This window comes from Strongylocentrotus purpuratus, unplaced genomic scaffold (genome assembly GCF_000002235.5).
Source record: "Strongylocentrotus purpuratus isolate Spur 01 unplaced genomic scaffold, Spur_5.0 spur5_scaffold_11, whole genome shotgun sequence".
NCBI lineage: Eukaryota > Metazoa > Echinodermata > Echinoidea > Camarodonta > Strongylocentrotidae > Strongylocentrotus > Strongylocentrotus purpuratus.
Genome location: NW_022145596.1, coordinates 3,760,622 through 3,787,838, shown reverse-complemented (window position 1 = coordinate 3,787,838; position 27,217 = coordinate 3,760,622). Strand labels below are relative to the sequence as shown.

General features: G+C 38.0%; 2 protein-coding genes and 1 long non-coding RNA gene across 3 annotated transcripts; 2 read left to right on the top strand and 1 right to left on the bottom strand.

Moving 5' to 3' along the window:
- The first annotated feature begins 1,121 nt into the window (after positions 1-1,121).
- Positions 1,122-13,404, top strand: LOC115922346. Its single transcript, XM_030981238.1, has 6 exons — positions 1,122-1,494; positions 2,092-2,250; positions 2,756-2,843; positions 3,451-3,558; positions 12,437-12,631; positions 13,390-13,404. The coding sequence occupies exons 1-6, from the start codon at positions 1,346-1,348 to the stop codon at positions 13,402-13,404; spliced, it is 714 nt and encodes a 237-aa protein (XP_030837098.1). The 5' UTR covers positions 1,122-1,345.
- On the bottom strand, positions 3,761-4,346 carry LOC115922159. Its single transcript, XR_004063344.1, has 2 exons — positions 4,190-4,346; positions 3,761-3,854 (listed from the first exon to the last, which is right to left on the bottom strand). It is a non-coding gene; the product is annotated as an uncharacterized LOC115922159 (long non-coding RNA).
- A 673-nt stretch (positions 13,405-14,077) lies between the features above and the next one.
- Positions 14,078-26,862, top strand: LOC105437990. Its single transcript, XM_030980401.1, has 12 exons — positions 14,078-14,241; positions 14,596-14,766; positions 16,766-16,926; positions 17,387-19,970; positions 20,346-20,451; positions 21,066-21,178; positions 21,810-21,897; positions 22,699-23,110; positions 23,863-23,941; positions 24,454-24,531; positions 25,205-25,294; positions 26,220-26,862. Exons 1-12 carry the CDS (start codon positions 14,137-14,139, stop codon positions 26,298-26,300), a joined length of 4,068 nt encoding a protein of 1,355 aa, XP_030836261.1. The 5' UTR covers positions 14,078-14,136; the 3' UTR covers positions 26,301-26,862.
- The last annotated feature ends 355 nt before the right edge of the window (positions 26,863-27,217 follow it).

Sequence of the window (27,217 nt, the reverse complement as noted above, 5' to 3'; positions counted from 1 at the left end):
TACAATATTGGTCGCTAAATTCACTTCACGACTTGAAAGAGCTAGAGCTGAGAGTCTGCTTGAATGAAACGGCCTAATCTTTCTACTATTCTACATCAAACTCTTCTCTTTCGAAGTGTTTTATTGTAAGTTGTAGAATGAAATGTTTTAGTGAAGTACTGTTTTTATTGTTTACCTGCAGAGGCCTATTTGATTATGATTATACAATTACAAATGAAAAATGATAAGATGGCATTTTCAGTCTAGTCCCACATGTCTATTTTTGTGTGGTATCTGACTTAGAATAGAGTTAATGGCCCGAGCTGTTGTTTGTTGTTAGGGAATTTAATCACCTAAATTTGTTTTACCTGACGTACTGCTAAAAAGCATGTGTATGCTTGTATAAAGTACACAACCAGGAACCAGGGACAGATGGCTTTAAGTCCTCTCTAAGGGCGTTAAATTTGCTGGATGATTTGACTCTGCATTCTTCAAATAGGGTAGCGCGCCCAGTATTCGGTCCATTCCCAGTATTCGGTCAGAGTCAGACAGCCATTTCAACAGCTGTAACAATTTAAAAAATAATTAATGAGCCGCGAAACTTGCACAAATCAGGCAGCTAAACAACTTTTCTTAACTCTCAAAATTAAATCAGATATAGACCTAGTGCCCCGGAAAGATCTCCAACTTAGCTCGAAATTGGTCAGTGTCGCACCACTTTCTGCACTTCCGCATTCTGTTAGCACATGCGCTAACATGCATAGCCATATGTAGAAGTCTATTGCGAAACAACTTTGTGTGCTGTCGCAATGAATTTAGTATGTGTGTGAAGAGGAGCTCTTCCGTGTTCGCTCCATCGCAGCGAATTTGCAAATGACGCACATGCCGATGTGCAAGAGGTATTTATACGATACCCTTGCCATGCGGTATCGCTCGTCCAGTATTCGGTCAACGCATTGACAATCAGTGCTTTATCGCGCAATTGTGTGAAAATAGCGCACAGAAATTCAACGCACAAATCGCGTGACCGAATTCTAATCGGCGCGACCGAATTCTGGGCAGAAAAATGCTCCGTCTTCTTTCGGAAATATTTTTCTTATCATCATTCTTTATTTTAAGTAAAAAAAATCCTGTCAGAGGAATATTTTTTCGTTCTTTTGATGGGTAGATTGGAAAATAAAAGAGGTAAGAATTCAAAATATCAGTGATTTCCCCTTAAGTGACCAAATACTGGGCACTCTACCCTACACTCAATTTTAGAGTTTCAAAAGTCAAACTCAAAGACCCTTTGCCTTTGTAAAGCCACACAGCAAAAGTGTTTCATGTTTTTTCCTAGAAAGTAGAAACCTATGATTCTACTGCATGCATGATGGATGAGCATACTCAGCTTGCTATGGCCTTGTCCATATCAATGATAGGGGATAAGGAGCAAGGTAGCACAGCCATTGAAGTACCCATCAAGGATCCAGCAGTGAAACCAAAGAAGAAGAGAGGCAGGAAAAAGAAGAAAACAGAGTAAGTTTTTTGCAGTCCATACCATCAAGAGATGGCTTCCTTGATATTTAATTAAGAATTGTGTGATTGATAATGATATTAATGATAGTATAATCCATTGACTAATTAACTATTTATTCCCATGGGGTTTATACAGGAGACACTCAGTTCCCGTAGGTGATTGGATAAAGTGATTTTTCCTGAAAATACAAAAAAAAAAACGCTTAACAGTATTACCATCCTGGCTTTAGCTGAGGTTCCATGATAAAGTGCTCAAGCATCTTCTTGCTTGTGAGAATTTTTTTATTTCACCAGAGGAATGCAAATTATAATTGAAATTGGTGATCATGTATGAATTATATATTTTAGTATTAGACACTGTAGCATAGTAAAGAAGAAAAAAAATTCAGGAGAACCCTTTTTAGATTTATGTATAGGTAATCTGGACATGATATAAATTTTCCAAAGCTCTATATTTTATCCCCACTTTGAATTCTTGGTCTGGGAATTAAATTCATAGCTTTAAGAATGGATTCTAGTTTTGCTTGCAATATTGAAAACAACAATTTTGACCAGGAACGAGAACGTCATAAATCTAGATTGATGTACTTTTTACAGTGAGGACCCTGATGAGCAAACCCGGATTGCCATGGCGATATCGGCATCCCTGGCTGATGAGACGAAGCAGAAGAATAAAGATCTTGGGAAGAATGAAGAGAGACCAGGAAAGAAGACCAGGGCTAAGGCTAAAAAAAAGCTCAAGAAGATTCATGCTGAGTAAGTTCAGTATTCAAGGACCATACTTCAGAAAATGATATAAATCATTGCATAAATTTTGTACAATTTCATTTTCTTGCTATTTCTTTATTAAAATTTTTTTTTTTTTCCTTTTCATTTTATATTATATTTAACATTTGATATATGTTGAATTCAAGAGTTAGAAAATCATATCTGATTGAAAGCTATTTTCAAATTGTGTTGTTTAAATATATTTCATAGCAACTATAAAGAAGTAAATTAAACCTGGCTGTCTGGGTGCTTTTTCCTTTTCATTTTATATTATACTAAACATTTGATATATGTTGAATTCAAGAGTTAGAAAATCATATCTGATTGAAAGCTATTTTCAAATTATGTTGTTTAAATATATTTCATAGCAACTATAAAGAAGTAAATTAAACCTGGCTGTCTGGGTGTTATGTCTGTTATTCATATATCATAATGTAACAAACATTTTTTAAATGCAGCTTTAAACAAGTATGAGTTTTGATCGTATGTTCAGATTTCCAGTTCTGTTAACAAGGCTAGATGATGAACGACAGAAAATTTTGGAAGGACGCATCAGTGCTCTTCTGGAACCTAAACACTCTGTAAGTATATAACATGTCTCTACACAGTTCTGTTTCATAGACCTTTAAAATCAGATCTCCAATACTTTCTTTAACTAGCATTTTAGTTGAATTAGACACCAGGAAAAATGAAGTCCAAGCTTCTTGCTATGTACAAAAAGATGTGAATTAATTTTTACCAGCTCTGACAAAATTATCAGTTTGATTTCTTAGCTGGTCTCAAATGTTCTAGAATAGTATTCCCATCGAGAAAAGCAATTTTTGTTTTTGTTAGTGTTTAAAGGAAAATTTAGCCACATTGTTCATTAAAGAACTACTATGCGACATTCTTTCTTTCCTCTACAGGGTGTGTGAAGTAAATTTCCATAAACCTTGTAGTCAATGAAAGTATTGTTTTACTATATAATGTATGTATTTTTTTACTTTATAATGTATGTATTGTATTCAATACACACTACCAGGTTTGTGAAGAAATATGAACATTATCATAGTTGATCAAAGAAGTTATATCTTTACAAATTATTAATTCTTACTAAAGTACAGGGAACATAGATAATTTTTTGCTACCCCCTAAAGTGTTCTATGAAGTGATAGCCTAATGAGTTGTTCATTTATGTTTTTAACCTAGGAGGACATTATTTTCTCTGACCATGTGTTTCAACGGAGTAACATCAGGACAAAATATTCAGACCCTGACAGTCGGCCTCTCACAGAGACCTACCCTGGGAATATCAGAGTAAGCTTTTTTAGTTGATAAAATATAGAGTTTTGCTCACCTTGTCAAGTGATAAACACATGCAGTCATTAGCAAGGATCAACTGCCAAAGAGTTAGCAAAAAATTAGAAATACTAACAAAATACCCTGTCAGATATTAAAGTCAAAAGTATGGTAATCAATACTGTAACTGCAGCCAATCAATAACGACAAGTTAACAAGGTTTTTACGGGAGTGTTCTTTTATTCTTTGGTAGGAGCGTAGCTTCCTTTCTTTGACTCCTTTCTTTTAACTCTGTTCTTTTCACTCCGTGAAAACTGTGAGAAAACAAACAACAAAAAATGGGCATTAATTAAAATGCAATAATAATTACAGGTTCCTTATCCATGTAATAATTACAGGTTTCTTAATACAAATTTGGGCGTGACCCATAGGCATTATACCAAACCTTGCCATTTACTTAACCTTACTATTTCTTTGTGTTTCCTGAATAGTCTTCACACTTCTATAAATTAATACAACTTAAGTTCTTATACACAGATTCATCAACATAAATTCTTATACATGGGCACCTGCCTCAAAGTTATGGCATAAATATCAAAATTATACACATATTTCCCACAACTGAAACACTGCAAGCTTAAGTACTGACCTTCTTGCCTCCTTTTAGTCAATTAACTTGTCTGCAGCTAAGAATATGTTGCAATTAATCATCGATTTCTCATTGTTCTTCATTGATCATTGTTTGACTTTGAAACTCTGTCTATAAAAGTCTGTCGCCGAAGATGGCGCTCTAAACTTTTGGTCGACTAAATCAAATACACTTACATGGCTCCTTTAAATTAGTACAACTAATTTACCATAATAAACTATTTGACATACCTGCGATAAATCTTACGTGTTCTACAAAACTAACATTTCTAACTTTGTATATATACAAAGCACATCTAGAAGTAAATGTAATGCATCTAGCTGTACTCGCTAGCTTTATATACTAGCTTCAATCTATAAGTTTAACTGGTTTTACAACTTATAATGTTCAATTCTAATCCTTCTATAACAGACGTTCAGAGATCAAGAATCTAAACAAAGGCATAAATTTGACTCTGTAACCAAAACACCATCCATGTATTGTATAGTAATACATGACTTCAAATTTTGTTTCAAATTAGTCTCGGCCCTTAATCTTAAAAATTATTTTATGCATGTATAATTTTTGTTAAATAACATTAACTCCTTAGTCTTGCATCAGACACATAGATATGATTTAATGAGCATCAACCTTATGTCTACAATTCATTTTGCAAACAAATGAAATGTCACAAAGTTACAAGTCTGACTTCAGACCCTAGTAAGTTTACACTGAAATGAATAATCTTAAATATAGTCTCACTTGACTCTTAGATGTAGTTTTCATCTCAGACACAGATATACCTTTACTAAGGAGGGAATAGTTTTATATTCCAAATTGACCTTTTCAGAAAATAAAGCATGTTTAACCTTAAACATTTCAATTTAGTCTTACATCCAGACTCTAGCATTATGATCAAACCAGTATACATATACATAAAACAAAGCGGCATTTAGAAAATTGAAGGTATTCTCCCTTTCAGACTTTAGAATTTTGGTTGAAATCACATTTATCAAACACAATGTCTGCGAAAATTCAAATTGGTTTCAATTTCAGACACAATGAACAATATCAAATGATAACATAAATTAGTCTTAATTCAGACCCCTTGGCTCCTTGTTATCCAATGCCAGGCTCAATCTCTAAACATGGCGTTTTGGACATAACAATTATTACTTTAGGTTAATTAAGTTAAACCCCCTAGCCTCGTGGCTCCTTGTCAATCAAGTTCAACCTCCTAGCCTTGTGGCTCCTTGTCAACCAAGTTCAACCCCCTAGCCTTGTGGCTCCTTGTCAGGGAATTTCCCCTGGTCTTCATGCGCGACTAACAAGATAAGCTTATGTATTGGTCGTTCGAAATAACGTTGTTGGAAGATTCGCTTCCCGCGACTGTTTATCTTGGGGTCACCCATCACCAATTTAACCTTACGCACATGATTGTCCGAGGATGGGTAAACATCAACTACTCTGGCTAGCGTCCATTGGTTTCTTGGATTGTCGTCTTTCATTATTACGACATCACCTATACGGGCTTCACGCTGTGGGCAAGTCCATTTCTGACGTGATTGGAGACTCTGGAGAAACTCTCGCTTCCAACGCTTCCAGAATTCGTTAGCGAGATGCTGAACTCTCCTCCATCTTTTCCTAGAGTACAAGTCCTCTCGTTGGAAGTGTCCTGGAGGCGGCAACAGCACGTTGGTTTTCATCGTCAGAAGATGATTCGGTGTCAGGGGCTCAGGATGTGTAGGGTCATTCAAATTGTCGACAGTCAGAGGTCTGCTATTTACGATAGCTGCTGCTTCGTTCATGAGGGTGCGCAGGGACTCATCATCAAGCTGCTGTCCAGCTTCATACAGCAATGTTTCTAGCACACGACGTATACTGCGTATTTGTCTTTCCCATACACCTCCCATGTGACTAGCCGAAGGGACATTGAATTTGAAGTGAATATAATCACAGTCGTTCCTCAGAAGAAATTCCTGAATCTTGTCCTGGTGTGTATTACTACCTTCTCTTAGCTCAGCTATCTGAACGAAGCTGGCGCACAGGACCTCTAATGGATAGGAATCGTCGAAGAGCGTTGATGAAAGAGTCGGTTGTCATCGAATTTAGTGTCTCAATGTGCACAGCCCTAGAAGCCATACAACTGAAGAGGAGGCCGTACCTTTTCAGTTCCTTTCGGCCTTCTTTGATTACCCATGGACCAAACACGTCCATACAGCTGTATGTGAAGGGTGGTGTAGGCTCAACTCTGTCCTTAGGCAGGTTTGACATCTTCTGCCATTGAGATTCGCCACGTAGCCTACGACATGTGACACACTTCCTTATGAGTCTAGAGACTGTTGAGCTCCCAGATAAGACCCAGAAGCCGCTGGACCTCAGTTGGTTGATGGTCATACCTCGTCCCTGGTGTGCTGTCTGAATGTGACAATGTCGTATTATCAACTCTGTAATATGGTGGTCCTGAGGTAGAATAGCTGGATGCTTACTTTCATAGGAACCTTCAGCACAACTTAGGCGTCCACCTACTCTCAGTATCCCATCAGCGTCGATGAAAGGGTCAAGACGATGAAAGCGACTATACCCTTGCTGCTTACGCCTGTGTCTCTTGTTTGCATTCATCTCACTACCTTTACCAGACTGGTTCTGTATAGCTGTCAGTTCATTACTGAATGCATCTCTCTGTACGGTCTTCAGGATTTCACATTGTGCTTTGTTGAGTTCCTTTGTAGTAAGCTTCTGTAGCTCACCATGGAATGAAGTCTTCCCAGTGGTGGATGACTTGCTCAGACCTCGCTCTCGACATGGCCTTCTCAAATGCGCCTTCAGTCTCATGCAGTTTGCTACTGCTCTTTTAGCTCTGTGCCAAGAGGAAAATCTGTCCAAACGATCGATTTCAAAGGTACAAGGCTTAGAGTGACCATGTACAACGTTTGCATGAGCTTTCTTCACTTCTGGATCATCCAACTTCACATCAAACTTATCACCTTGAATGAACTTCTCTGCGTTGCTCTCCCACAGGAACTTTGGGCCAGTAAACCAAGAGGAAGACAGGAGTTGGTTGACTGTAGCTCCTCGAGAAGCAATATCAGCTGGGTTATCCTGTGTACCCACATGTCTCCATTGTGAGGGGGAAGAGTGTTGTCTAATCTGATGCACACGGTTGGCAACAAAGACATGAAAGCGCTTTGAGTCGTTACTAACGTAGCCCATTACTACATTGCTGTCCGTCCAATAGAACTCTTCAGTGTCTGAGGGTACAAACTCTCTCTGAAGAAATGCACTGACTCTAACTGAAACAACTGCAGCTGTCAGCTCCAGACGTGGTACAGTGATTGGTTTGAGAGGTACAACTCTGGCCTTCCCCATCAGGAGTGTACAATGCACCTTTCCTTTATCATTAGTCAGCCTTAGATATGTGCACTCGCCATAACCAGTAGTACTGGCATCAGAAAAATGATGAAGCTGCGTTGTCTTTACTTCTCCGAAATGTGCAGGCTTGTAGCATCTTTGTATGGAGATTGAGTCCAGATTATGCAAATCAGCTCTCCATTTCTCCCAGCTGCTTCTCTGTTCATCAGGCAGTTGATCATCCCAGTCTACTGCTTTCCTGCATAGTTCTTGCAAGATCTGTTTTCCTCGCAGTACAACTGGCGCCAGCAGACCCAATGGATCGTAGATTGACATAACTGTTGCTAAGACTCCTCTTCTTGTCAGGGGTTTGTCATGTAGAGTGAGCCTGAACTTAAGTGTGTCGGACTCAACACACCATAGAACTCCCAGAGCCTTTTCCATGGGTGAATCAACTCCCATAAGATCCGTCTTGGAGACTCCCTTCGCTCTATCAGGCTCCGGAACAGATTCCATTACTTCTCTGCTGTTAGATATGAACTTGTGTAGATGCAGTCCACTTTTCTTACACAGTTGTCTTGTTCTCGAAACTAGGTCGATAGCATCCTTTGTAGAAGGAACGGATTTCAAGCCATCGTCCACATAGAAATCCCGATGGATGAAGTCCTTCACATCATTTCCAAATTCGGCTGCGTGATCAGTAGCTGTCTGCTTCAAGCAAAAATTGGAGCAGCCTGGGGAGGAAGATGCGCCAAACAAATGGACAGTCATACGCAGCTCGATGGGTTCTCGAAGAATATCTCCGTCTTTCCACCACAAATATCTCAAGTAGTGACGGTGGTCTTCTCTCACCTTGAATTGGTGAAACATTTCCTTTATGTCGCAACTGAATGCAATCTCGTCTCTCCTGAATCTGCAGAGTACGCCTACGAGAGCATTTGTCAGGTCTGGTCCAGTGAGAAGATAATCGTTAAGGGATTCCCCCTTGTACTGTGCACTGCAGTCGTATACGACCCGAAGTTTGTTGGGCTGTATAACACCGTGGTGGGGAATATACCAGACTGGACTATCAGCTGTCTTGATTTCTGGTGCTAACTCTGCGTACCCTTTCTCTAAGAGTGCTTCCATCTTTTCTGTGTATCTACGGTGGTAGTTTGAATCTCTTTCAAACTTTCGTTTGAGATGTTGTAGTCTCTTGTTTGTCATATACCTGTTGTTTGGCAGATCTGGTTCCTTTTCCTTGAAGGGAAGTGGAGTTTCGTAATGTCCATCTTCTGTTAAGCGAACATTATTCTTCATGATGTTCATGAATCTGACATCATTATGTGAGGAAGGTTCGCTGTTGTCTCTTAGGTCCGAGAAGTCTGCTTCCATTATCCTCAGCACCGATGAAGGACTTATCTCTTCCTTGATGGTGACGTTGTGTGAGAACATCACCTTTTCCTTGGTTGCAGTTTTGCTTTCAGTCAGCTCAGGGAGTATCTCACAGGTGATTAATCGATGACTGAACCCTATTCTGTCGTCAGGGCTGACAGCAAACTCCTTCTGACTTGATATACCCACAACACACCAACCTAGATCTGTCTTCATCCCAAAGGGTCCATCATCATCGTCAGGAGAAAGAATTATGCTGCGAGGAATTAGAGCACGTGCACAATCATATCCGATCAGCAATTCTACCTCACAGTCTTGTAGTGGTAGCAGTTCTTCTGCAATTTCAGTCAGGTGAGGAAAGGACATAGCCACTTCAGGCACTGGAATATACTCCCTATTTGCGGGCATGATGTCTCGTGTATAGACTGCAGGGAGATCAATCGTCTTCATACTGTTGTGAGCACGAACCGTGAGTCCTTGAATTTTCTCACTAGGGATCCTCTCATCCTTCTTGGACATAGTAGAAAGAAGAAGATTCACCTTTGAACCTTGTAGATTCATGGCTTCCTTGGTAGATTCCAGCAAGAATGTGGTGTCCGACTGAGTATCCAATAATGCATATATCAGCCTTTCATCAAATCTGCCCTTCTGTGATATCCAGACTGGAACAACTGCTGAACACTTTACAGCCTGTTTCTTCAAGGTCATGTGGTTTACTGTTGTGTGAGAACTCGATGACCGGAGTTCTTCTGTTGCGTTAGAACTCTCATGATCAGACGATTGGATCTCCATTCTCACATCATCTCTCTCTTGTACTACTTGATTACTCCGATTGCAGTCTTCATGAAGAGAAGTGGGATGTCGCCGTTTGCAGACACTGCATGTGTCTCTCCTTCTGCATTCTCTTGATGTGTGTCCTCTTATGAGACAACCATAACACAGTCCATTGTCTCGTACGTAGGTCTTTCGCTCCTTCAAAGTCATTGAAAGGAACCTTTTACAAACTCCTAGTTGGTGGTTTTCCTTACAGAGCACACATACATACTCCTGCTTCTTTCCCTTTCTTGGATGCTGAGGGCGTTGATCTGTCGAGGCATACATGGATGTTGCGCCCGGAATCGTCCGCTGCTTGTCTACCTTCAGCTCCTTTACACTATACAAAGAGGTAATTGGGTCGCATGCGATATTGGCCTCCTCCTCAATGAAGTCACTGAACTCATGAAATGATGGGAAATTTCCATGGGTTTTCTTCCAATGAGCAACTTTCCTACCCCAACTCACAATCAGGTGGTCTGGGAGTTTAGCCAAGATCTTCCTATTTTCCCTCTCATCATTCAATTGAGCCAGATTTCCGATGGTTGTCATTGCTGTACAGCACTGTTTCACAAAGTCAGACAGCATTCGAAGACCTTGGCCATCTCTGTTGCTGATTCTGGGCCAAGAGTCCAATTTATCCCTGTAGGCGCTAGATAGGACAAAGGGATCTCCGTACCTCCTTTCTAGGGCCATCTTTGCTGCAGCATAAGAGTTGGTATCACCTAGCAATGCGTATCCTTGTACCAGTTGCAAGGGTTGGCCCTTTATGTACTTCAGAAGATAATAGAACTTATCTGCTGCGTTTATCTCTCTTCTTTCTATTAGGAGGTCGTAGCTTCTTTTCCAAGTTGGATATTGGAGGGGACTTCCATCGAACTGAGTGGGCTCTGGAGGGGGCAGGTGACTTATTCTCATCTGGTCCACTAAACTCGCTGCTAACGAGTTTCCCGTCTCAATGTCCTGAGCTCTTGGGTTAATCTTCTCCATCGTAGGTGGGTCATCTTTTGGTTCGGCGTTGACCCACTCTTCACAATCATTCTGTCGTTTTGGAGAAGGTTTAGAGGATTGTCTGGATGACGTCGATTGAGTTACAGAGCCTCCTTGTAGAACCTTCACTCTTTCGTGGGTTTGTTTCATCAGCTCTGCGTGCTGCTCCTCCACCTCTTCAATCTTGTCGAAGCTGTCATCATGCAATTTTAAGGACACCTTTATCTTGCTGAGAGAATCCTGAACTACCGTTGCCTTGTCCATAGCAGCTTGGACTTCATCTCTCTGTTGCTTGATAACCAATACAAGTTCTTCATCACTTAAAGCAGCTCTCAACTTATTGGCCGCTTGACGCCAACCTCTTAATGAATAACGAAACTCCAGTTCACGTTGGTCGTTTTGGTGCTGGAGTCCAAGTTCGGTTGGCTTCGGGTCGGATCTCGTTCGCTTAGCCTCTTCTTCCTCTGGCATCTTGTCGACAGTGAACAGTAACCAATCTTAGAGCCAGAAGTTTTCACTGTAACTGCAGCCAATCAATAACGACAAGTTAACAAGGTTTTTACGGGAGTGTTCTTTTATTCTTTGGTAGGAGCGTAGCTTCCTTTCTTTGACTCCTTTCTTTTAACTCTGTTCTTTTCACTCTGTGAAAACTGTGAGAAAACAAACAACAAAAAATGGGCATTAATTAAAATGCAATAATAATTACAGGTTCCTTATCCATGTAATAATTACAGGTTTCTTAATACAAATTTGGGCGTGACCCATAGGCATTATACCAAACCTTGCCATTTACTTAACCTTACTATTTCTTTGTGTTTCCTGAATAGTCTTCACACTTCTATAAATTAATACAACTTAAGTTCTTATACACAGATTCATCAACATAAATTCTTATACATGGGCACCTGCCTCAAAGTTATGGCATAAATATCAAAATTATACACATATTTCCCACAACTGAAACACTGCAAGCTTAAGTACTGACCTTCTTGCCTCCTTTTAGTCAATTAACTTGTCTGCAGCTAAGAATATGTTGCAATTAATCATCGATTTCTCATTGTTCTTCATTGATCATTGTTTGACTTTGAAACTCTGTCTATAAAAGTCTGTCGCCGAAGATGGCGCTCTAAACTTTTGGTCGACTAAATCAAATACAAATACCCTCCTTTATGTTTTCCTCCTTTCCCTTAATTTAAATTGATCTTAATTTCATGTGTGTGTTGCTAAAGATCTCTGTATTTTCAGGGGAAATGATGTTATTTAATGGAATATTAATTTGCCATTGATAAGTGTATAATCATTTTCTGTGGAAATTTGTCCTTCTGATTTTTGTGATATAAAGCAAAAATGACATATTTTGGAATCACCTTAAAATCAACCACTGGTCTCCTTTGCCTTTTGGTGCAGATTATAGCCACAAAATATAATCTAATATAGTATTGCACGTCCACCGTTTTATTGTAAATCATAGACTTCATGCACTGCCACTATGCCAGCACGTTGCACGGACATCCCAGTTTAGCTGTATGATAGCAGCCATCGGGATTATATCTACAAGTAACAAGCAATCACCATCTGGGATTATGCTCCAAATTCAAATTAAATGTATTTTTAATTTATCACTTCATGAGCAACCGACTGAAGCATATATCAGAAGAACTAGTCATGAAATTCAGTAGGAACCAAACTCTCCTTTCTTGCAAATAAAGTATTAGTTTCCATTATTGCCAACCTTCACAGATAAAGTCTGGTCTTCAGCTATGGAATGCCACAGGAGCAGACCTATCGTGGAAGCAGACTGGTAGGTCACCCTTTTATGTAGAGCAGCTGCAGCCAACGATTGTACCCTTGACTCCAAAAAGCCATACCAGTCCCATCTCACATCAAGTTTTCAGCAAGACTCCTACTAAGACTCCTATCAAGCAGTCTCCAAAGGTATGTGTACTTCTCTCTCACAAAAAAGTATGCCTTCCAGAATTCATCCTCAAAGTGTTTTCAAAGGGGATTGAAAGAATTAGTCAATATTGTCTGTTTAGAGCCAGGAGGGGGTTAACTCTGTGTATAATGATATGGTTTACAGGCATTTCGGATCTAAACAGATGATATATATAATCTATTTCATTATGTAGTCACTGTGTAGTTTACCTTTGATTGAGAACATGTCTGTAAGCCAGTATGGTGATGAATCAACTCCACCTGTGGTCAGACTAGTCATACAAATCTGTCTTAAAAAGTTTATCTTATATTTTCATACTAGTACAGAATTCTAATTTCAGGAATAGTGCCAGATATTTTAAAACTATGCAATCAGTTTAGTTTGATAGTATAGTATTAATGATTGCTTTGAGATAAATAGTTGTTTTTATACGCTCAAGGGAAGGTTACAATTGTGCTATTGCCCCGAGGCGTGCCGAGGGCAATAGCCCAATTGTAACCTTTCTCGAATACTAAAGCAGTCATTAATACTTTTATATGCCGAAAACAAAAGAGTCAACTAATGACACCACCTTGGCCTTTCTCTAGTTTATCTGCACGGTTGTTTTTTATGAGTGTATCTTTGAGAGTAGACTAGATCTAGATTCTAGTCTAAGCAAGATATTTTTACAATTTTGGGGGTGGGCCGGCCCTGTGGGGAATAGAGAGAAGAACCTGCGCTTTCATATGACATCTCACTTATTGAGTATCACCTTCAGGATCACAACAGATAAAAGTTTTAATCTCGAATCGAAAAAAAAAACTTGACTTTTTTTGCATGGTCGCGCAGTGCACGTAGACTGCATAGAGACTGCATTGCGTGTAATCTCTATGGGAAGAATATAGCACACAACATCGGGTGCGCAATCAGACACCCTGACAACTAGATCTATTTTCGTCTACGTCTATGCTGGTACTCCATTTTCAGCAACTAAACTCATGTTTATGGATAATTTCACGTACCTTTTTTGTTGTTCTTGCTGTCAGCGAGTCTTGCATTTGATAAGTTGAAATCTTGGGACAGTTTCTTTAGCCATTTTTGTCTTGTTTGGAATTGTCTTGTCTTGTATGAAAATACCGACCAATTCTTCGCACACGTACGGTATCTTTGATCAAACCATTTTTTAACATGTAAACCTATGGGGTAACCATGGAGACTGAACTATTTTCCCGGTAACCATGGTTACTGGGATTTTAGAACTGTTTTAACCATGGTTACTGGGAATTTTACAGAAATAGTTAAAGTTTATGAATGCAATTTCGACCAATCAGATGGCTGGATTTCTTAAGTGAGGTATATAATCTATTTTATTTTGATGCTATTGTGTGGTATGACATAGGTCTTAATGTGCAATATTCAAATCACCCCTCATAAAGTTTTTTTTTGCTTGTGAATTTACCAGGCTGTAGTACTATCAAACATAGGGAGTGTAGAAGAGAGCTTCAGTACGACGCAGTCCTTGGGTATGACGGTGCAATGCCTGGCTGAGCTAGCGGAGGAAGGACTGCTAGACTCAACATCTATGTCATCAGATAAATGTGGGTTTATTCCACAGGAGACAGCTCACAGGGTATGAATTTTGTATCTGGGGGTAATGTCCTCATGTTAGAGTAGAATTAGAAGTAGAAATTTGTAAACAATGTAGTAGAAATGGTAGTGATATTAGAATAATATAAGTGGTAGTGGTAGTTGTGATAGTGATAGTGGCAGTGGTAGTGGCAGCAGCAGCAGGTTTTAACACCAACAAAGCATCTCCTATCACTTAATGCAATCATTTTGATATGAGCAATGACGGTAATGTTTTCTGTCCAAATTCAATTCAACCTAGCTTTTTTACAGACATATTTTTTTCCTTGAAATCATGATGTAGATGGTGTGAATAGCAAAACTATTCATACTAACTTTTGATGATGTTTTTTTTCAGGTGGACAGCCCAGAGAATCGGCTGAGTGATGACCAGTTGACCCTCTTAGAAGATCTGTCTAGTTTAGTGAACTCACCCACTATGAGTGATGCTGTCATACAGATAGATGATGGCAGTAAACTTCATGTGCATAGCTTCATGATCCAACTGAGATGCCCCGCCTTAGCAACGGTAAGTATGCCCATTAGGTTGGGGAATTGCTTTGGAAATGATACTGTGACACAAAGAAAGTTTGGTTTTCATTTGGTTTATTCTCATTTAGGTCATTGTAATTAATCTCAAGGGTAATATAAAATTATTACGATGTTGATTCATTATTGGATATTGATATTGACATAGCTGCCAACCAATGTTATTACGGAGAAATTATTCTGATGATTCTGCCTTCAAACTAATGTTATGAACCCTATATTCCTCAAGTTTTCTGATCACATCTGTATAAAATGATGTCAATACACTATATCCTTAATTTTGGCATTGGAAATTCAAGTTTTGCTGTGGAAGGTTGCCAGATGCATTTAAAACCCTCTAAAGTGTTGGGGGCCTAAATTCGCCAACAATTTGATGGTAAAATTTCACTTAAATTGTATCATAATGTAAAAGAAGATGTCATTTAAATGTCATACTTCTGCAAAAAACAAAACAAACAAAAAATGTGTTTGAAGGCAAATATTGATAAAAGAATACAAATTGTGGGTTTTTGTCTCGCCTGCGTAGCAAAAAGCGAGACATAGGCGCCGCTTTTCCGGTGACGGCGGCGGCGACGGCGACGGCGACGGCGACGGCGTCAACATCAAAAACTTAACCTAAGGTTAAGTTTTTGAATTTTTGGTATAATTTTTAAAGTATAAGTTCTTAGTCAATGAAACTTTGACTATATGGTAATCAAGTATCCCCAATCATGTGAGTAGAATTTCAGATCACAAAGTCAAGGTCAAAGGTCATTTCAGGTCAACAGACTTGGACTATGTTGTAGCATCATCATCGAAAACTTAACCTAAGGTTAAGTTTTTGAATTTTTGATATAATTTTGAAAGTATAAGTTCTTAGTCAATGAAACTTGGACTATAGGGTTATCAAGTCTCCCCAATCATGTGAGTAGAATTTCAGGTCTCTAAGTTAAGGTCAAATGCCATTTAAGGTCAACAAACTTAGACTTTGTTGTGGCATCAACATTAAGATTTTCAAAATGCTTCTTCTTAGTTATTTTTCAACCGATTTTGATTCTGATTGTTTCATATGATAGGGCTAGGAGGGGATTTAAAATTTCTACACAGAATCGTGAAATTCATTATCTATGCTAATTTATGCTAATTTATTCGAAATCACAAAAAAGGCTTCTTCTCCTTCATTTCTCGACCGATTTTGATTTGGTTTGCTTTATATGGTAGAGCTAACTTTGGTACACTAAACTTCTACACAGAATTTTGAAATTGTTCTCCATTAATTAATTATGGTAATTTATGCAAATTTATTCCAAAAATAACAAAAATTGCTTCTTTTCCCTCATTTCTTGACCAATTTTGCCTTATCTGGTAGAGCTAAATTTGGAGCAATAAACTTCTACACAGAATTGTGAGATTTTGCTCCATTGATTATTTATGGTACTTTATGCAAATGAAATGAAATTATGTCCCTTCCAGGGCATCAAATTTCTATTTTTTGACCAGTTCAAAAGTGTACCACATAAAATTTACGATATTTGTTGTTGTGAGATGCGGATGAGCGCTACGTCATTGACGTTCTGGTTTATCACATTGAATTGCGTTATGCAGGCGAGACCGCCGAGAGCGTTTCCCTTGTTTGTTGTACGCAGAAAACCTAAATTTTGTATTATTTCATCAATATTCGACTTCAAACACATTTGTTTTGAAAATCCTTAAATGACATTCTCTCTCACATTATGATACAATTTAAGTGAAATTCTTCATCAACTTTTGGGGCTCCCAACACTTTAGAGGGGCTTTAATGAGGATAGGGATGATGGTGGTGGTGGTGGTGGGGTGGTTGTGGTGGAGGTGGTAATGATGATGACGATGATGATGATTATAAAGAAGATGATGATGATGACAAATATAAGTAAGACGAAGGAGGTGATTGAAAAGTTTGATAAGTCAGATATTTCCTTTCATTATCCAGTAATGTTTATGTCGTTTTCATTTTCCAACAGCTTCTGGCTAAACCATTTGGGAGAAAAAGCACCGGCCTTCCATCCATTGTTGTGAGTGATATGGGCTATGAAGCAATGGAGAACGTTCTGAGTTATATTTATTCAGCCACTGTCAATATTACCAATGATACAGCAGTCGAAACCCACAAATTCGCTGAAAGGTAAGTGAATTTCCCTCTTAGTAAAATTATGTTTTAGGGTACAAGAGCTTCATTTTGGTGCATAATACATGAGCTTGTAAGTTGCTAATTCTGGGAAAGGTCATTGATTTGGGGTTATCAAAACCATAAAGAAAATATGGGTTGAGAATATGTTTGTACATACATTTTTTGAAAAAAATAGACAATTAAGCTATCTAGAGACATTTCTGAGCATAAAGTAAAGCTACGGAAATCTTTCTATCTATCTATCTATGTTCCATAGCTTGAAGGCCGTTGGGGTGACAATGAAACGGACCTTGAGACACAGGTTCTACATAACTTTCTGCCTTCAGCTGTTCTAGTTACCTGCTCAAATGGCACTCACATCCACTGTTTGATGTTATTAGTCAGAAATAGATACAAGCAATTATTGCAAGATAATGTTACACTTTACTTTTACATCTCTATGTTTGCCAAATAGATTTGAAATGGCCGATTTAGCCTCACACTGCAAGCCATATCTTCAGGATGACACTGACTCTAAGATAACACGGAAAGAAAGTGAGCTGGACATTGTGGATAAAGACCTCAACCAACTCATCGACAGTCTGTGGGAAGATGAAGAAGATGACAAGGAGGAGAAAAATAGAGATGCTGGTAGAACGTCGGATGATGACGTGAATGATGCCCTCGACGATGATGAGATCAAAGAGATTTATGAGTCATCCCAACGATTCAGGACGATAATGTTGGAAGATGAGGAGTTGGAGGATGATTCCCCCTTTAGGGAATTTGTCCACTCTAGTGTCAGCAGCCCGAAGAATATCGAGAATGATGGTGAAAGGATGATGGATGAGGAGGAGAAGGAGGAGGAGGAGCTTCACAAGATGATGTTGACACAAGGGTGTAGACGGGGTAATACCAGTAGTTACTGTTCCCGTGACAACAGCAATAGTGATGGTGATAATGAGGATTGGAGCATGGCAATAGATGATGAAGTGGTAGTACAAGGTGAAGTAAATGCCCAATGCGTGACCCCCTTAGCAAAGAGGACTACTGATGAAAGGAAAGATATGATTGGAGAGAACTTAAATGAGTGTACTGAAGACATCGTTGATGAAACTCCAAAGGAAACATATCATAGCAGAAGGAGGGTCAGTGTTAGTTCCTCATCAACAAATGAAACAATTACTGATGAACATCATCATATGTCGTTTGAGGAAAGTCATCATTCTTTCTTAAATCAGACACTAGTGTGTGAGAGTAATGTCAGTGCAATATCCGTGACGGACCGTCAGAAGAAAAGGAAGGCATCCCCAGAGACTTCAAACATATCTAAGGGTGGCAGTATGGGTTTAGAATGTGGTGATGGGGTCAAAGTTTTGCATAAGCGCTTTTTGGATGCTGGTGTAGAGCACTCAGAGAGTCCTGATGACGAAGTACTATTCCTTCGGATGGATTCTGCAGAATCTGAGAGTGATGGGCAGAACAGAACTTTGGAGAAGAGTCTGCAAAGTGTACGGGAAACAAGTTTACAGGTAGAAAATAGTACAGGGTTGAACGGTAAGGTCCAAGATCGTGGCTTTGATGACATTGATCAAGGGAGATTAAGTTCTTCAAGGAAAAAGAAACTGTTGATACAGCAATACTCTCCACAGACTGATTCTGATGATAATCGCTCACCACCAGAGCAAGTAGCATCTCATGATGGGAATGAGATACAAGTGGTTAGGATAAAGGAATCAGAGTCTGGAGAAATCATAGATAAGATCCATCGTAACTCTTCAGTAGTTCTTAAGAAACTCTCCATGACCTTAAAGTGTAATAAGCTTGATAAAGATGGCGAATCAAGGCAGAAAAGGCTTGCATCGCAGTCATCAACAGAAAACCATGATGATCGAGGATTCAAAAAAAGACAAGGGTCCTTAGATTGGAGTCTCTCTGAAGATATTCTATCTCCATCACCACCACCATCGCCCAAATTTTCCAAGGCATCTCAGATTCCAAGGTTGGAGAAAATGGTAGAGAGTAAAAGAGGTCCAGTCAGCAGAAATAATCATTTAGGATTGGATCACAGCAGGAGTTTGAAAGCATCCCCGAAGATCAAAGCAGAGAGCCTTGAGGAGGAGGAGGAGGATGATCCATACCAACTCTCTCCATCATCTTCAACTTCTTCAAGAAAAGGGAGCAAGCATCCATCCTCTTCCAAGCGCAAGAAGAAAATGAGGGTTAAAAGAGAAACCCCGCAACGTGGGAATGGCAGCAGCTTGTCTAGCCCTTCCTTTGAATCCAGTGCAAGCTCCAAAGACACTAACAGAAGATGGTCCAGTCTAAAGATGGACCAGGATCTTCCCTCCTGCAGATCTAGAGACTCGTTTCATTGTGAAGCATCACCTGAGCTGATGCATGACTTATCTCCTTCCACTTCTCCACCCGTATTGCATAGAATATCACCGTCTCCTTCCTTTGAAAGGTCTCCACCTCCTGGAGCCTCTTCTGTTCCATTGCATAGAATATCACTGTCTCCTTCCATGGAAAGATCTTCAGCTCCTGGAGCCTCTCCTGTTCCAGGTGCTTCTCCTGCTGTATCAACATCTCCTTCAGTATCGTCCAGGCAGTCTCCATACCCTGCCATGCAGGACATGGATGAGGAGCCAGAAGAGAGATTTGCCTATGACATGGAGGAGGGATGCGGTTATAATGACTTCCATGTTGGGATGGATCATCCAAATGATGAGGATGATGATAGTGATGCAGGAATTGCACACCAGAATGAGAAGTCCGTGAAAGATGGGGAAGGGTCTCACAGAATTGGTGAAATAAGTGAAGGCATTATGACTGGGAGTCATCAAAATGAACACTTTGAAGAAGAAAATGAAATTGACTTAACACATGAGGAGGAGGAGAAGGAAGACAGACTCATGGATGATGTTCACCTCCCTTCTTCAGCCTTCAGAGATAGGAGTCGTGATGGTAGTGGTTTTCCAATGCAAGTTGGTCACAAAGAGCCTGAACAGAAAGATGAATATAACAATATCGGAACCCCACATGTCAAACATTATCAGGTGAGCTAATGACATAGTTACATGTACAATTGCAATAATGGAAATTAGTTAAATTCTTCACAGTTGTAATGGGATAATGGTCTTAGGATTATTAATTGCAATTAGGGCACCCCTATATATTTTTCATGACACATTCAGGTATATTGATTCCTCATAATTGTGTCCCATATTTGTATTATTAGTGAAATAACCTATAAACTGTTTTTAAACTAATAAGGTGGTCTATATATGGCACAAAAATAGATTAAAAGTAACCTTGTATATACAAACAAAAAGATGTCCACTTGTGCCAGATCCTCTGATAAGTGCTGGACTTTGTGTATGGTATTATGGAAACATGAAATAAATATTGACTTCTGTTAAAAATGTTTTCAGAGACCACTTTTAGGAGGAGGACCAGGAGATGGACCAAAAGGTCATAGACTTTCTCAATCATTGACAACAACCCCTAGAACTTCACAGTCAAACGCAGTCTCCACAGGTATACTTAGTTATGTTAAAACCAAAGTTGTACTAAAGTGTATTTAGAGCAAATAAGAAGACCTTGCAGATTAAAAACAAAATTGGGATGCACCTGTAAAAGTGAAAATAGGGCCTTTAAAAATATTTGTTTGATACATTTTGAAAAAAAATTACAATTTCTATGTATGTTTTTGACAAATAAATGGCCAAACAAATAAGATTAGTGTTATTGGTAGGGTCAGTTGGAAATTCAAAATTATTCAACATGGTCTCATGACCACTCCCATTGTTTTATTGATACTGTATTGTTATCAGATATGATCATCACAAGGAGGTAATTATATTCATTGAATACGCTTAGCTCCTTATGGCAGCATATCTAAAGCCAAGATACTAGTATTATTTTGTAGGTGCCTTGAGCATCCCCTGGGACGGGTATGTGTGCAACATGAATGTAGTTATTATTGTTTTTAAATCGATGGAACACTACCTATAATTCATTCACAATTTGATCAGACTTTATGGTTGAAAAGAACAAAATATTAAGTTAAAGATTGGTGCTGCAGCGTAATGCAGTGTGAGTGAGCCGTCCATGTAACAGAAAAATTGCTGTATCCTGATTGACATTATTAGGTGCTGTTCTGAAGACACCGTCGATATCCCGTCTGATAAGAGACGAGTATTACCCTCCAGCTCCAATCACCCCGATGCCCAACTATGACTCTATGATGACTCCAGAACTCAAGGTAGGCATCACTAATAGTTTTCTTTTCTAAAGCCAGTTGTATCAGTTTGACCTGGTTATGAAAGTAGTTGAATTGCAGTAAACTTTTTCTCTCAGTGTCATCATCATTTATCGTCCATTTTTCCCATGCAGTGGAGTTGGACGCTTCATTTCCCTTTAATATGGCTTCCGCTTGAGTGAGGTCTCCTTCCAAGTTGTAGGTTTTGAAAATTTGGCAGCATGAGAAATATATATCCCTGAAAGTTTCAGGAAAAAGGATTGATGTTTAGAGAGAGAAAATTTGATATTGATTTACAGTAAGAGTTCCCTTTTTGAAATGATCTATGCATAATATTGGTGTTGTTTGATTTAATCTGATTTGATTGAGTTTTATTTTGACGAGGTAGCCTCATCAGAAAACAAAATACTTTTCTTCCTTGGGGAATTGTATGAAAGCCAGATTAAACGGTTGAATTATAAATTCATAAAACATAATACAGAATCAACAAATAGGGTAACAAATGTTGAGATATATTAAATATGACATTAGTTTAGTAATAAACCATTGTATCACATTATTGTGATTCATTTAAGAATTTATTAATGGATTTCACAACATTACTTATAATGTTTTATACTATTTTTACATTCAGAAAGAGCTGAAGAGGTATGGAGTTAAGCCCCTAGGTAAAAAGAAGGCCAAGCTACTACTGTCTGAAATATATTCTTATTTACATCAAGGTAAGAATTATTGAGGTGTTTTTTTGTTTTATAGGAATATTCTTTATCATATGGCCAAGATTAAGAAGCTTTATGATAACCTATCTAGGAAGGGCATTCCTCAGAGTCACTTATTATTACCATTTTTATAAGTAGGTTCAATCTAAAAATACATGCATGTGTCTAAAAAGCCTATTCTCAAGCTTATGTATCTGTTTTTCATTTGCTCTATGTGTCAAATGTATAAAATGTATTTTCTTACCTTGTATATTCTTCTGGTTTTTAATGTGGAAAATAAATGAAATGAAATGAAAAATGAAATATGTGTAGGTGCAATGTTACAGGGAAGAGGTGAATATTTCTCTCCCTATGATACGCCATATTTGTCCCAAAATGTTGACACCCTGTTTGTTTTGTTTTTTAAATTTTTTATTCATTGCTTATCAGAGACTTTGAACACTTTAATGCTTCATAGAAACATGAAACTGATTTTCTTTTGATTGTTAGAGATTTTTTAAGGTATGTGCCCTCATACAAAGAGTCAGCTTACACCAAGGCATACATGTACATGCATACTTATACCCATGCTTCTCAAATGAGAAACATGACTATTAGTATATACAGTCAAACTTGTCTACGGCGACCGCCCAAGGGAAACATAAAAAAGGGTCTTGGTAGACAGTTGGTCTTTGTAGACAGGTTCATTTAGTACATGTTTCAATGAGAAACCATTTTCAAGGGAAACAAACAATGTGCTTGTTGTAGACAGGTGGTCACTAAAGCAGGTTAGACTGTATAATCATCTTTCTTTCTTTCTCCCAGTCATGCCAGGAGATGAATCCGATGAAGACACATCATCCACCGCCATGACCAAAGCAGAGCCGGAACCATCCAAGGGAAGATCTAAAAAGGGAAAGGCCACAACAAAGCAGAAACCAGCAACAAAGAGAGGCAAAGCTCAGCCAAAGCCAAGGGAGGAGTCTTCATCCGATGATAGACAATTCAAGGAAACGAACAATAAGAAATCCAATATCCAGAAGAAGCAGACTAAGCCAAGGAAACGCAAGAAAGCAGAGGGATGTCTGGACGAGACACCGACGAAGAGGGTGAAGACGGAGATACCTTTGAAGGAGAGGATCCTGGATACTGCCAGGAGGGGCGTAGAAACAGAGGATAGCACAGGCTTGGATGAGCCAGTGTCTAGCCAAGGTAGTCATAGCTCAAGTATTGATAGGTGAGTCGAGTCTTTCTTGTGAGCAACTGCCTATCTTTTTAGAAGCATTCTTGGTCTGTCTCGTAAAGAGTTCCAGCCCTCCAATCAATCGCAAGTTTGCAGTCTCTTATCTCTTACGTACATAGTTCTGATTGATATTGATTGCAAATAAGTTGAGATTGATAACAACTGTTTATAAGATGGGGCCCTAGGACCTGTTTTACAAAGCCTGTTTTCAATGACAAATGACAAAAATCAGTAACAAATCTGCTGATAACCAAACAGAACCAAGGATTTCACTAGCTTATAACAAAAAACTGTCATTTGTCACTGATGACAAGTTAGTCGAATTGAAATCAGATTTACAAGATTGTTTTTTAAACTAAAAGAATGCAAAAATTGATCATATCAAAGTTCAACTGATATGGAAATTATAATTTGCTATATTTCAAGGAGAAAAATGGGCATAAGTTTCAGATTTGTTACCGGCATTTATGTCGTTTTTTTACCTTGCAAAGATTATATGTCTACGGGTATGCTATATCTTGTATAGATGAATAGATGAATGACATTGTTAGAATAGGGATAGATGTTATACATATACTTAAGGGTAGCACATTATCTCCAAATGTAATTGTCATGATTTGCAATATTTATTCTGTATCTGTTTTTTTTTTAACCAGAGAATAACACCAAGATGATTTATTACAAGATATATTAGTAATGTTTGTTCAATAATTTAATATTCATGTTTCATGTATTCATGTTTACAGTAATAAGAGTGACTTTGGAGAAAGCATTTACTATGAGGACATGGAAGATGAAGATGACGATGTCATGGAAACACAACAGGTGTGAATTCTTCTGATTTTAATTGAATGCAATACTGGTATATATATATTACATTTTAAATTCATTATCATGCATAAGAAAGTTTTGCGCAGTGCTCTAACAGGACTCTAAGATTTTCACTTGTTTTTCACAATTATTATGAAACTGTTACAATAAATATCTTGACAGAGGTAAGATAGCAGAGCCCACCTCCATTTTAATGGGATTTAACTCCTGTGAAAGAATAATATGATGTAAAAATTAGGAAAAAGCTGCCAACCACTACCACTGAGGGTAATTATAATTGACATGTCTTCATTTTTTGGTCATTTCTTAAGTAGATCAAGGCCCCGTCTTACAAAGAGTTTTATATCACTCACTACTTATTTGCAATTGAAATAGGATAGGAGACTGCAAACTTGCGATTGATTGGAGGACTTGCGATTTATTTGGTTCAATCGTAACTCTTTGTAAGACGGGGCCCAGACCTATAGTTAATATAATATGTACTTTTTTTCTGTGTGACACATCAGGAACAAGATATGTCCACCGAGGTAAAGAGATATATCATGAGGAATAAGGAGCTACATCAGAAGATCCTCCACTATGAGGTAAGCACAAACATTGCTATGTCAAGAACATTTTGTTCCTTTTCAGTTGATTTGTTAGTTCATGAAGAGATGAAATGATGATGCCCTCATAAGAATGCTAGATTAGGAGAATATAATCTTTTGAAAATGATGTACTACCCTAAGAGCATGATTACATTTTATGCAGAATATAAGGCAAGTTTTTATTGTTAGTCTTGTGCCTCTTCCAGTTTTATTTCCCAATTTCTTGTAGTGTTTACTGAGCAATTATACATTTTTATTTAAAGTTTGTGCGGCAGATATTTATTTGTAGTCTTTAACATTAACATACATTTTATTGGAATTGGGTGTAGGCTTTAAAAAAAAATATATTATAGCATTCGTTGTTCTCCCATCCTCACAACTGAGGGTCGAGGGTCATGGATTCATTCACTAATTCTCTCCACTGCCACCTCTCTCTCTCTCTCTCTCTCTCTGTTTCTCTGCTTCTGTGCATTCTGCAAGGGATCTCCCTGTCCACTGTTTGATATCATCTGTCCATCTCCTGCTTTGCCTTCCTCTTGACCTTATCTCATTGGTTTGACCCTCAAGGATGCGGGTACAGAGATTTCGGGCCCTGATGATGTGTCCCACATTTTAGCATTATCACAATTAAAAGGTTGCCATGAATAAATTAGGTTATTATTTTTTTCAGGCGTTGAATCTGGAAGAGTTTTACAAAGAACTGAAAGAAGCAAAAGTACAGTGTTCTAAAGTCAAGCTTGTGGAGTTTCTAGATCATCAAGTAAGTCATGTCATATGAATGGACATTACTTGTACTTATTTTTTCAGTAGTCTAATGATGATTGTAGAAGTATACCAAGACGTTATGTATCTGGATCATTGATTTAAAGAAGTTTATGAGCAATATTTCATAAATTTTCTAAGACTTATGTTGGAAAATATTATAAAGAATAAATATTCATGCAGTTAGTGCTATTTAATGAATATTTTTTGTTAAATCTTAGGGCAAGACAGAAGGCTTTATGTTCGTTAAGTGTCAAAACACACACTTCTCCATCATGAAATAAAAAATGTGTGTTTACAGTGTGTTATAGTACAAATAACCAGGTCTTTGTGCTATACTTGACATTGTGTCTGTCCCTCATATACAACAGAAGAGTATAAAATCAAGGATTATTGATTATTCATATTTGACATTAGCCACTAAAAAGAGTTTTCACAACTGTATGACTTACCATATTAATGTTATTGAATTAAACTAAAAGCATATTATTGAAATCAAATGGGTCACTAGTTCGATTCAAACTTATTATTTTCATTGTGATTTTTATTCTTCAAAAATATTAATGTTCCTCTATCTCAAGTTACGTTACTCTGTATGATGTACCTCACCATAAGCATTATGTATTGCAACGTGTCTGACACGGCCGGTTGTAGCAACTACTCCGAAGATCAAGATTTAATCTTGATCTAAGGAGACACAAACGAACGAACGATTGTCTCTCTTTCTCTCTCTTTCTGTCTTTTGTCTTTCAGTCTTTGTAATTTGAACAGTTAATTTCTTTTTGCTCCCACATTTTTTAGTGTAAGAGCTGAACAAAAACATTTTAACCATACTTGAGATATCAACTAGAAATATTGCATTTTATCAATTATAGGGCTGAGAAATGATTTTCTATGCCATTATTCTCTTATTTTGTCTCCAGTGTATCACCTTTCGAGGCCAAGGAGGCAGTCGACAGCGCAAACCAAAGAATACCAAGACCAAGACCAAGACCAAGAGATAACCAAAGTCCTTCACTCTACTCGTTCATCAAGCAGAACAAAACCATTTTAGCCTACTTTGACAAAGATCTTATGCAGATTGGTTCTGTGTGGGATCCGAGATAATTTTGAGAGTGGAATTGGGTTCCATTCTCAAGACACAGAGAAGGCGTAAAACTCACCCTTGAGGTCAGATGAAAGCGCAGTAATGGCTGGTGTCACAGTGAGAGCAAAATATACTGTGATCCTTAAAAATCACTGAAGAGGTTCATCTGATTGGTGATGTAACTTGAAAACTTGGTAATTTTTCTTCTGATTGTGAAGAAAGATGTTGTTTTCAAGTTCATTTCACATTGTGTTCCCTTTAATTTGTTGGTATTCACAACTTCCTGAAAACTGTTTACATGATTTCCATTGGAATTGGAAATTGGAATTACAAAAGTAATGGAAAACAAAAGAGATTTATATCATGACTATGTGTTAACATAATGCTGCATGTAATTCATAGAATAAGACCTATGAATTTGGGTTTGTTAATGTATATGGCTTTAAAAGCTATTGTGTATTTTGGTTATGGAATAAAATTTTGAGTCAGCATTGTTTATCAATTACTTGATGGGTTTATTGAATCAGAATATTTGATCACATTCATGATATTTTGATGGAAATTATACTTAATAAAAAGCTCAATTGCTCGCATTTACACGCTGGAGTAATTTGATTAGAGTACTGTCTAGATTTCTTTGTGTTTTTTTTTGCTCATCACTCAGGTATTACGATCTCACTTATCCAGATAAATCATAAATCTTATTGTTTTCAATCAAGTATCAGGTTATCTCAAATATGTGCAATAAACATGAATAATGCAATGCAGTGATTTTATGTTGATCATGCAGTATTCTTGGTTTACTGGTGTATAGTACTGATTGAACAGTAGGGC

Coding starts and splice junctions, on each gene's coding strand:
- LOC115922346 (XM_030981238.1), top strand. CDS start 1,346: ATGATGGATGAGCATACTCAGCTTGCTATGGCCTTGTCCATATCAATG. Junction 1,495..2,091: donor AGGAAAAAGAAGAAAACAGA/GTAAGTTTTTTG, acceptor TACTTTTTACAG/TGAGGACCCTGATGAGCAAA. Junction 2,844..3,450: donor TTCTGGAACCTAAACACTCT/GTAAGTATATAA, acceptor TTTTTAACCTAG/GAGGACATTATTTTCTCTGA.
- LOC105437990 (XM_030980401.1), top strand. CDS start 14,137: ATGACGGTGCAATGCCTGGCTGAGCTAGCGGAGGAAGGACTGCTAGAC. Junction 20,452..21,065: donor GTCAAACGCAGTCTCCACAG/GTATACTTAGTT, acceptor TGACATTATTAG/GTGCTGTTCTGAAGACACCG. Junction 21,179..21,809: donor TGATGACTCCAGAACTCAAG/GTAGGCATCACT, acceptor TTTTACATTCAG/AAAGAGCTGAAGAGGTATGG.